Below are 12,500 nucleotides of genomic sequence, written 5' to 3'. Positions count from 1 at the left end.
ACAGTATCTGCAGATGGAAAAGCTTGGACTTCAACACCTTTACACACTGCTTCAACTTTTACCTCTTCCCCATTTCAATACTGTGGTGCAGAACAGCAACTTAGCACAGAGGTGATTATGGATTATCTACAGACTCTAGTCAGTGAGAGTGACCAGTCTGGAGAACTGAGTGTCTTTCCACAGACCTTTCATTTTGAAATGTCCGCAGAACCGGAAGCTAGCACCTTCTGTCAGCTATTTGGCTAACAGCTAGCTCGCTAGCTGTCTTTTCAAAGCTAGCTAATAGAGTGCCTAGGCGGAAGCAGGAAGAGCTGTCCAATGGGACCTTAATTCGGAAACAAATATGTATGGTAGTCAATAGCGATAAATCATTTCTTGATCCTGTTTGAATTGTGCCATGACCATACATATGATGTTTGTCAATTTAAAACATAATTTTGCAGGTCAAGAAAGAAGATTTTGCGGAGCGCATCAAAAACGGGACATTCCTGCAAAGTTATCGCATGCTGTGTGGCCAAATGTTTTTGCATATTTGTAGTATTTTCCCCCTTTGCCTAAGAGAAAAACTAGCTTTTCTATAGAGTTAAAGAAAACATACCCAGTTCTCCGAGAAGTAGCCGGCAATGAAAATGCTGCCTTTTGCACACACTGCAAGATCACTTTTTCTGTCGCACATGGTGGAAGTGCAGACATAAAACATCATATTCAGACGGCCAAACATAACACAGGTGAGGAATCCGACCACCCTAATGATAAGTGATAGTGATAGATAATGATAGTAATAAATTGCCAGATCAATTTGAGGAGAGCCTATATGGTTTGCATGTTCCACGTTTTATTGTAAGTGTGTCAAGCAGTGTGGAACTTGCACTTGTCGTGGTCTTGACTCGGTCTCGCCCTGCCTTGATCTTGGTCTTGACTCAGTCTCAACCCTTCAAAGTCTTGGTCTCAATACACTCTGGTCTTGCTCATGACTTGGTCTTGGTTTTTAGGTGGTCTTGACTACAACACTACTAAATAGCATCTCTGAGGAGGCCATACTGTAACTAGCATCTCTGCATAGAGGCCATTGTATCTAGCATCTCTGTAGTGGCGTCTCTGCCTCCCACAGTGGCGCTGTGACCGTGTCTATCCAGAGGGAGGAGGAGGAGTTGGAGATGAAGTGGCTATCATAGCCCTCCTCCACCCACGCCTGATAAGGACAAATGTAGCCCAGGGCAGAGACACATGGCTATCTCCAAAGGACTGTCAGCCTCTCTCCTCCATCCCTCCTCCCCTCTCCTCGTCCCCGGTCTGTGCTCTGGGTCCCGTGGCCTTTGTTTACTACACTATCTGACAGAAACACACACACATACGTGCACACATGCACACACACAGTCCCTTGGCTCCATTAACAGACAGTCGGTGTTAAAGTGGCCTGAGGCAGCAGCATCGTGGCTTAATAACATGCCTGGGGCGGCAAGCTGACAACAGTGTCTCTTTCTCTCTCTCTCTCTCACACACACACACACACACACACACACACACACACACACACACACACACACACACACACACACACACACACACACACACACACACACACACACACACACACACACACACACACACACACACACACACACACACACACACACACACACACACACACACACACAATGTGCTGTACTGAAGTTGTGGATTTGTCATTCTGGGCAGGAGAGAGGAACTCTGGAGAGCCAGATGAGGTGAGAGGAGGGTGGGAGGGAGGGGAGGTGGGAGGATGGGTATTTGGACAACACCTCAAGCCCCTATGGGAGTCATGATGGTTAACAGTGAAGTTTCACAGCTGTGTGTGTGTGTGTGTGTGTGTGTGTGTAATTCATGTTATGTACAAAGCACTTTTTCATTGTGAGACAATGTGTGTGTATGCAGTGACTGTAGGTGTGTGTGTTTGTGAGAGTGTGACACCCTGACACCCTGCTTAGAATAGAATAAAATATACTTTTATTGTCCCCTGAGGGAAATTTATCTTGGACTTGTTTGCTGCACAAATCAACTCTATACATAGAAACAGAGGAGGACAACACATCACATGTCTCACATACATTATACTACACACAACACGTTGTCCACAACAGCTTGTTCCCTATGGGCTAACAGGGCTGACATTCTGTCCACCAATCCATTGGCCACGGGGTAAGAGGTTCACTGGGGTGAGACTCAATAGTCTTAACCAGCTCCCTCTGCTGTCCTCTCCTCCAGGACCAGGGTTCGGGCTAGGAACTGACAGAGCACCCCGTGGTGCAGATTTGGCCAGAGTGTTCATTTTTCACTGGCAGGGCAGGAAAGGAGAAGTGGACAGGTGACAAGGGGACAACGCCAAGGAAGATTTAGCCCCAGGATTTGTTGCCGTCTGTTAGACCATTAGGGTCGGTTGCAAGAACGGGATTCACCGATTGGTTGAGAGCGCAGTCTGAGTGACAGACTCTTTTGAACTAGTCTCTTTCCCGATCTCCCCCATACCTTCAGTGCCCCACGCCCCCCCTGTTTCTAGAAAGCTCAGGACTGGACAGAGCACACAGAGGAAATGGATCAACACACACAAACCTATACACACACACACACACACACACACACACAGATAGAACAGTATACTGTAGCTTGGAGCTGGATCAAAATACTGAAATATTAACTAGACTGAAAAACAACGGGTCACAAAAGAAAGGAAAGAACATGCCCCCAGTTGCTCCTGGAGTCCATTCTTCACAGGGAAGAGTGAGTGAGAGAGACAGAGAAAGAGAGAGAGAGAGAGGGAGAGAAAGAGAGAGAGAGAGAGGGAGAGAGAACGCACTGCAGAAATAGCTGCACAAACACATGAGAAACAAGCACTTCCAATATCATTACTGCTGAATACATTTTTAATTTCAGCAGTCTTCTCAGCAAACATTAGAAAGGTTAGACTGTTTCCTTGGCAGCAATACATGGATAATAATAATAATAATAATTTCTATCATGCTTGGCGCAATAGAAAAATACTAAGGTTAAAGACTGTAGACTGTAGGGTAGATTGTGTGTGTGAGTGTGTGTATGTGCACGCGTGGATTAGCATGTACAGTATATAGGCCTACGGCATGCATTAGTACATGTGTACTGTATCTGTGTGTGAGTGCAAATGTGTGTGTGTGTGTGTGTGTGTGTGTGTGTGTGTGTGTGTGTGTGTGTGAGTGTGTGTGTGTGAGTGTGTGTGTTTACTCACTGAAGTCTCCGGTCAGGTACAGGGCCTGTGCTGCAGGAGCCCACTCTCTGAACACCAGGGTGTTGTTGGCTTGCTTCTGCACTCCATAGGAGAGGTACCCTCGGGTGAAGTCATCCACGCTGCCCTCTAACTCCTCCAGCTCACTAAGCCTCTGCTCGAACAGACGGTACCTGCAGAGAGAACAGGCAGAGAGAGAGAGAGAGAGAGAGAGAGAGTGAATGGGGGAGAGAAGAAAGAGAGGAAGGGGGAGAGACAGAGAGAGAAGAGGGAAGAGAGAGAAGAGGGGAGAGACAGAGAGAAGAGAGAGAAGAGGGGAGAGACAGAGAAGAGAGGAAGGGGGAGAGACAGAGAGAGAAGAGGGAACGGAGAGAGAAGAGGGGAGAGACAGAGAGAAGAGAGAGAAGAGGGGAGAGACAGAGAAGAGAGAGGAAGGGGGAGAGACAGTGAAGAGAGAGGAAGGGGGAGAGACAGAGAGGAGAGAGAGAAGAGGGGAGAGACAGAGTGAATAGAGAAAAGAGGGGAGAGAGAGAGAAGAGGGGAGAGAGAGAGAAGAGAGAGAGAAGAGGGGAGAGACAGAAGAGAGAGAGAAGAGGGGAGAGACAGAGAAGAGAGAGAGAAGAGGGGAGAGAGAGAAGAGAGAGAGAAGAGGGGAGAGACAGAGAGAAGAGAGAGAGAAGAGGGGAGAGACAGAGAAGAGAGAGAGAAGAGGGGAGAGAGAGTGAAGAGAGAGAAGAGGGGAGAGAGAGTGAAGAAAGAGAAGAGGGGAGAGACAGAGAGAAGAGAGAGGGGATGGAGAGAGAGAGAGTATTTTCCAGCAGGGAAGGAGGCAGTATGTGTTGTTCTCACTGACCAGTATGATCACCTCGCTACTTCAAGAAGTACTTACAGAATCTACAGTACATCTTAAAGCACTTACAGTATTGTATTTACAATTTGCTACTCGTGCACTTTGGCTTTGGCACTAGATTATGCTCTTAGTCACTCGTTTAGAAAAGAGATGCACTTGTGAGCTCTGGCGAGTAGTAGTATGCTGACTATCTATACATTATATGCAATTATTTTAAGTTGCTTTGGACAAAAGCTGCTGAATGACTGTAATGTATTGTACCTAATGACCAAAGTGCAAAGAATGAATTCAAGGCAGCTCTACAAGAGCTTGACACACAGAGACTCAAGTACTCGAGAGTATGTTTCTGTGACAAAAGCAGTGTGACTTTGACAGTCACTTTGTCATGAACGCACCTCACTCCAGTCATGCAGGTAGAATGTGAAGTGTTGTTTTCTCCTAGAAGCCAGGGTAAGCCTGGCACATCCAAAATAAATCCTAATAAAATTAGATTTTTGTGCCTTTGTTTCCTTCAGACTGTTTTTGACAACACTTTCTATGCTCGCTTTGAGAACAACAATTGCCAGAAAACCGACACACCTGAGGCAGAGGAGAACAGAAACAGAAAGATGGAGAGAGCACTCACTCTCTCTGAACACAAGGTCAGAAGGGTGTTCAAACAGGTGAACATCAGGAAAGCCGCGCGACCGGACGGCCTGGCACAGTCCATTGTCCCCATATGCTTCAAGAAGTCCTCCATCATCTCCGTACCAAAGAAGCCAAGACCAGCCAGCCTCAATGACTAACCACCTGGTAGCTCTCACCTCCATGGTGATGTGTTTTGAGAAGCTGGTCAAGGAACATATCTGCTTCTCACTGCCCAGCACACTAGACCCCCTACAGTGCACATAAAGACCCAAAAGGTCCACAGAGTATGTGACAGCTCATATCCTCCACACTAACCTATCCCACCTACCTGTAGACAAGCGCAAGGTGAACGTGGTGGGTTATGTGAGAATGCTGTTCCTTGACTACAGTTCAGCTTTCAACACCCCACCCAGACTCGACAAGCTCAGGGTCCTGGGGCAAAGCGACACACTCTGCTGGTGGATCCTGGACCCCCTGTCGGACAGACCCCGGGTGGTGAAGGGAGCCCCCCTGGGCTGTGTTCTGTCCCCACTGCTGTACTCCTTGTACACGCACGACTGTACAGCCACCTTTGACTCCAACACCATCGTCAAGTTTGCTGACAACAGAGCAGTGATAAGCCTGATCATCAACAATGGCCGGGTTTCCCGAACGAGTTAAGAAGCACTTAACTCCAAAGTACTTCTTAACTCCCATACAAAAGGTTGCTTAAAGGTACCCTACGAAACATGAATCAAAACAATCAGTTCTTTGTTTATTTTCAAAATTCCTAGATTATATGCTTCCTTGTAGTCTAATAAACATGTTGAATCACTTGAATGTCTTTCCTTCCTTGTAATTTCTTCGCAAAATGATATTTAGCTAATGTTTTGAAAACAACAAAGATGTGTGAAACGTCACTATTATGTGCTCCACATATTGACGCAATGACGTAGCACGCGATTTTCGGGGACCACCTTCTCAAATTTGCTCTAGAGTGCATACCAGTGGTCTAAAACTACATTGGGTACATTTAAGAAGGGTTCCTTAAGAAGGTTCTTTATTGGGAAACGCAGCCAATGATGAGAGGGCCTACTGTACCTAGAGGATGTGAGGCCTCCATCTGAACATCAGCAAGACAAAGGAGATGCTGGTGGTCTTTGGGAGGAAGCAGGAGAGGAACTACACCCCTCTAATCATCAGCGGGACCCTTGTAGAGAGAGTGGACAGCTTCAAGTACCTTGGTGTCCAGATCACCAAGGACCTGACATGGTGAACACACATAGACACTGAGGTGAAGAAAGCAAGTCAGAGACTGTACAGTTCTATTAATACATCCATGGCACAGTACCACCTCAGACAACTGAGGAAATTCAGAGCGTCCTACCAGATTCGATGGAGCTTCTACTCATCATTCTACGATCGAGAGCATCCTGATTGGAATATCACCAGGTTACGGGCACAACAGCTCCCAGGATCGCAAGGCCCTACAGAGAGTAGTACAGTCAACTGAATGTATGGGGCCACTCCCCCCACCTCGACGACATCTACACCAGAAGACACACAACCATCTTTATTTGTCGTACAGTGAGTGCACACACACTTCATACGGTGTAGGTGGCAACGGCGAAACACACACACACACCACTGAAAATTTCTCCTGCTCTGAACCCATCCCTTCGTCATTCCCCCAAGGGCAGCCGGGATCAGACAGCAGCGTGCATGGGACGCATCTGGGGGCCAACCAAGTGCTCCTGTCTATCTTCGCCAGGGACGGATAGCATTAGTGATCTGTTCTTCTGCACATTTTTTCATTTTGGGTTCTTTATGGCGGAAACCCTTGCAAACATGGGGAGAATATGCAAACTCCACACAGAAAGGCCCGGAGACAGTACTACAGTAGGTACTGCGCCACCGTGCCGCACGTGAGCGATTTTCGGGCTCAGTGTCACACTCCAAAAGCTGTGATCAAACCAGGGACTTTGCGGTCACCAGCCGGTCGCTCCACCTCCTGCGCTACATGCCCAGTTCCTGTCGAACAAACCCCAGCCACCCAGAAAATGGACTTTTCTCTCTGCTACGGTCAGTGAAGAGATACCACACTCAGATGAGCACAGAGCGGCTCAGGAAGAGCTTCTTCCCACAAGCCATCCGACACCTCAATCTAGAACATCTATTGTACATAGAATATCTAGTGCACATAAGATAACCGCAAATGTAAATAACCCCCCCCCCCCCCCCTTCCTCGGGATTATTTATTATAGCTATAGCATGTACATAACACACCCATGCACCCCCGCTCGGCAACCTTCAGCACCTCTAGCCTAGTGTTAAAGAAAGGTAAGCATACAATTCTCTGTCTGCTGTGGATGTGCTCTGTCTTCTTTAAATATTAAGAACCACTGCGCTAGAGTAATCATTTTTGAGTAACGTTAGCTATGTTGTTTTGACAGTGCACTGTTAACTGTAGTTGACTCCCCCTTGCATGATCTTGGAAACAGAAACGGTAAAACAAGACACGGGGGACCTTTTAAAGGTTTAAAAATGTGATATCGCCCAACCCTACTGTGTACAGGATCTGTCAGAGCAGTTCTGGAGTTGCTGGAAATGAGAATCATCGTCATCATCGCAAGGCATCGCTGGCACTCACCAAAGAGAAATCTACAAGTGGGTGATGTAGTGATGGACACAGATTAACTGTCACCCAGACATGAATGGAGACTGGGTGACAGATTCTCAGAGAAAGGGTCTAAGAGACTGTCAGTGGTGAGGCTGTACTTGAAAGGAGATTGACAATCTCAGTAGAAGATAAGAGACTGAACAAGAAAGGTGAATGCCGTGGCAAACTTTCGATGTTGGAACATTCAGTTCAGAAGTTAGTTCTGTTGTAAGAGGCTTCTTAAGTCCATGGCTATAAAAGGACTGTCATTCCTAATGTGACAATTATTCAGTTATTATCAATGAACTATGAAACACAATTTTGGTGGGAGTGTAACTAACCCCATTTATGTTTCAGCCCTAGAGAAGAAATAGCCCTGTTGAACTGTCCATTTTTGTTGCTTTATTATATATTATATATGTTTACCTCCGCCCCAGCAACACTGCAGGGCGAAAGGTAATGTTTTCGGTGGCGTGTGTGTGTGTGTGTGTGCGTGCGTGCATGTGTGTGTGTTTGCCTGTTAGCAGAATTTCGCAAAAAACTACAAGACCAATTTTCACAAAACTTGGAGGAAGTTTGGTGCAGATTCAAAGCATGGGTCGGGTCCATGGGCTGCCCAAAGATGGCCAGCCATTCACCTCCATTCCTTTTTTGAACCAGGAAAAACGCAAAACTACCTAACCTATTTTCATGAAACTCGGTGGAGGTGTGTAGCATGGGCAAATTTCCAACCTCTTACATTTTGGAGTGGATCCAAACCATGAGTCGGATCTAACGGCTGCCCAAACAACAGCCAGACTGGCCATTCACTTCCATTCATTTTTTTCAAAAACTATGATTTTTGTAACCCCTGGTTACCAGAACCCTATAAAATAAGTGTCTTTAAATAAAAAATAACACTGAGCACTTTTACCTTGAAAACCGGAACTCTGTAAAGTGTCTAACATAGAAGATAGCACCGAGTAATTTTAATTTGAAAATATTTTTGACGTCATTTTCACCAAAACGTGCCCCAACGCGGGACGGTGCCACAGGCAGCATTTTCTTTTCTGATCCGGGCTGGATATGAGAGAGCTGCGTGTTGTCATAGAGAACAGAGATACATGTGTAAGTAAACACATCTATGTGCATTTAACGTCATTAATTCAATGTAGTTTCTAAAATAGTGATGCAAGGAAAGTATCTTCTCTAACCAGATCCACCGATGCTAAAAGACCTGTGGTAGTATCAATCCTGCTGCCGTTTGCCGAAGCTAAACTCCCAGTGAGTTACTGAGAAGCTAGCCTAGCGCTAGCATTAATATGGGAGATCGCTAACAGGTTAGCATGGGGGCTGTATACAGTAGCATAGGCTGCTAGCCTAGCGCAGCTAGCGTTAGCAATATAAATCGCTAATGGGCTAGCATAAGCCACAGTAGTGTAGCCTTCTTTCTAATGAGGGTCATATGCTCTGTTTTGTGACATTTTTGTGATAACCTGCTTAATAACTGAGCTAGAGTAACTGAGCTAAAGCAGCTAGGGTTGTGCAACATGGGTTTTACTGGCCTAAACACTATATTGGTCCTGAAAAAATGAGAAAAGGAATGAAAACAGAGAATGACATGACATAGCCGTTTTATTTTGTTAAAGTGATACAGTATTATTATTATTATTATTATTTGGGAATATAAGATGGAGATGCTGTGGTTGTTTTACATGGGAACACTGTATTTGAGCTGAGTGATGAGCACAGAGTTGAAAATGCTTCATACTGCTTATCTAACCCCAGGGAAGATGGAAAATAAGCGTATTTCCCAAAATGTTGGCCATGTCCTTTAACCAAAGGACATTTTAGTAACCTAAACCTAAAATAAGAATATCCTAACTGGCAAATATGACAGTAGGCCTAAAATAAAAAGTACCGGCCTATAAATGTTAAAAGCCTATGCATGGGAAAGGCAACATAGGCCTAAAATAAAGAAGTTTATACCATGGCCTGGGTTAATACTCTTTCCTGATTGGCCAGCAGACGTGCGTTAAAACCGTGTATAAGAACAAAATACGGTCCTTAGGATTGCAGCTTTGGCATCAATACCAGTAGATATCCTCACTCAGTCAGGGAAGATTTATCTTATTGAGCAGCAGCATAGGTTAGATGAGTCTTACAAGCATAAAGCTGAAGGAGCATTTGTACGATCACGCAGAAGGTGGCTTGAAGAAGGAGAGCAGAACTCGGCCTGTTTTTTTTAGACTTGAAAGACAGCAGTTCAAGAGCAACACTATACAGCAGTTGAGAATCAATGGGTCAGTTATTGATGATTCAAGGAAAATAGCAAACTATTGTTTATAAGTTAAATAGCAAACTCATGTTTATAGTTTTACAGTACTCTTCATACTTCAAACTACGACCACCAAACCTCTTATCACTTTTTTGATTCTCTTCCAAATATTAATAAATTGGATGAGGCAGATAGTAAATTCTGTGACCGCCCTATTACATTGAATGAAGTCACTGTTGCTATAAACCGTTTAAAACTTAATAAATCACCCGGAACTGATGGGTTTACAAGAAATTCTCTGTGAGCTTGGCTCCATTTCTAAAATAAGTATTTGCAGAAAGCATGGACAGAGGTTCTCTTCCTCCTACTTCATGTCAGAGTCTAATCACTTTGATTCCTAAACCTAAAAAAGATTTGCTTATGTTGGATAATTGGCGTCCAATCTCTCTATTGAATAATGATTACAAAATCTTTGCATTGATCCTGGCTTATAGATTGAAATCTGTGCTAGACACCATCATTGATGAATCCCAATCAGGTTTTATGCAAAAAAAGGATTAATTTTAGATATATTGGATTATTCAGATTTTGTTCATAACAGTTTCATCCTTTTTTTAGACTTTATTTAAATTGCTACATAGATTTTATCCTGTCAAACATTTCTTGCAAAGGTTGAAAAAAGACTTAAGTGTTACTTGCTCATTTTGCGATTCACAGCCTGAGACTTGCTCACATCTGTTTTGGCACTGTACTTTTATTTATACATTTTGGAAAGATGTGAATATGCTTTTAGAGTTTACAATGTTTTTTTCAGAATTTGTTCTATACTATAAGGATGTTATACTTGGCTGTTTCAATAACATGAAAGATGACAATGCTTTTTTTAATCATTAATTAACCCTCATTGTCCCACCCTCATAGCTTGTTTGCGTCGGAAATACATCAAACTACGGAAGTTAGATGATCTCAAACGTCCGTTTCTGTGCGACTTTAATGAAGTAGCCTAGTTGAGTTGTTGTACTTCAAAACCACACCACATGCATTATAATGGGCATTGTTGTTGTTTTTTAATTTGAAATGCTCACACACTAGACTGCGCTTTGCTCACTTCATTTTCATCTTCTTCCACTGTGTCGTTGAAATTTTCGGGCTGCTGGGTGCTTTTCCTTGGTGTCGAAGGGGAAACGCACCATCGTTATAACATTATCATACTTTTATCAAATAATGCAAATTCGAGGATATGGCCTGTTAGGTAGCGTGTATCTTTATAATAAGTATGTAAGCCTTTTTGAGAACCAATGTTTCTCGGGCCTAGTGGCCCATAGGGCAGGAGCCTATCTCCTGTTTCTGTAGCGTGAGGCAGCTTGATGTACAAGTACACCCCCTGGACATGACGCTAGTATGTCGCACCCTCAATCCAACCCTTGATGCTGAGTGCCAAGCAAGGAGGCATCGGGTACCATTTTTATAGTCTTTGGTATGACTCAGCCGGGGATTTTGTTTGTTTATTTATTTAAAATAGGGACAGCACATATTAAAAGACATTTAAATTAATACATACATAAATGTAAATATGCCATATAGCTAACAAACTAATTTTCATCTGTAGTCCCTTGTCAGGTTGATGGAAGAATGAAAAAAAACAAAACAATATAATTCACAATACACAATTACAAACACACAGTACATAAAACATAGCAGAGTAGTCCACCTGACCTAAAACTTACTCCATAAAGTAACAAACACATAACCCCCCACCCACACACACACACTCCCACACACACGCACACATACCCCACTCTCAATGACACACGCGCACACACACACACGCGCACACAACAGATCAGTGTTGACACGGCTGGTTCTCTGCACTGATTCTGAATGGGACTGTGCAGTCACCCCTAGATCACCACCTCTCAGTCTCAGGGCAGACACTCTAACCGCAAGGCCACCGAGTTGGTCAATCTTTATAATGTATGGGGGTTAAAGGGTAGTGTGACATCTCACGTTTCTCATATTAAGGACTTTGTAAATGCTTGTGCACTTCCTGGTGTCGAGGTAACTATGGTTACAAACCACACGTGTGGAAGTTGGGGCCACGGCCTGTCAATCATTTCTGACTTTGACACGCCCACAAAACGAGGTGAACTCGTAGAGGGGGAAATTTGGGCATATAAAAAGGAGTTTTATAGTACTTAAAAATTACAGAATAACACATTCACTTTGATTTTATCTTAAGATAACTGGCTTGTGTTCCGTTCAACCAGTTATTCTTTCAATAATTTTCCCGGGTTTCTCTGTAAATAAAGAAAAATACTCCATACTAATGTATGGGTAACTACGGTGTGTCGTGGGACGGTTAATGGGGTGGATGGGGGTGGAGCTACCAGCCTCTAGACAACAAGCTATATTGTACAGCCCTGTTCAGTGACTTATCTAAGGCTTTTGATACTGTGGATCATGCAATACTGACTGTAATAATACTGTCTGCTGGCTTAAAAATTATCTATCTGGCAGATCTGTGTGTGCAGGCAGAAGGTATCACTTCTAACTCCCTTGGCATATCCAAGGAAGTGCCACAGGGATCGGTCTTGGGACCATTACTATTCTTCATATCAACAGTTTTGATAAAAAAATGTTCTATCACTACTTTTCAGGGCTCTAATATTGAGACTGTATCTCAATACAAATACCAAGGAGTTTTAATTGACAATTCACTCTCTTTTAAGCCTCACATACACCGACTGGTGACAAAACTGCAGTTGAAGCTGGGTTCTATTTTAGGAATAAAGCGTGTTTTTCCTTTGAGGCCCCCAAAAAACGTGTTGCAGCCACCGACAGCCGACCAAACTTTACAGCCACCGACAGCTCCACCTCCTCATCACACTCACAG

At 44.1% G+C, this 12,500-nt stretch overlaps 1 protein-coding gene across 1 annotated transcript in view; it reads right to left on the bottom strand.

The window, feature by feature from the left end:
- Positions 1-12,500, bottom strand: part of LOC311318506 (1,4-alpha-glucan-branching enzyme-like) — a 145,780-nt gene that overhangs the window by 124,640 nt on the left and 8,640 nt on the right. The window contains exon 2 of the mRNA XM_084449855.1: positions 3,239-3,408. Coding sequence (XP_084305981.1) covers positions 3,239-3,408 — 170 coding nt within the window. The remainder of the gene's footprint in view (positions 1-3,238; positions 3,409-12,500) is intronic.

The sequence above is a fragment of the Borostomias antarcticus genome (assembly GCF_949987555.1).
Source record: "Borostomias antarcticus genome assembly, chromosome: 15".
NCBI classification, from domain to species: Eukaryota; Metazoa; Chordata; class Actinopteri; order Stomiiformes; family Stomiidae; genus Borostomias; species Borostomias antarcticus.
The sequence above is the reverse complement of the archived record's forward strand: the minus strand, read 5'-3'. Positions and strand labels throughout refer to the sequence as shown.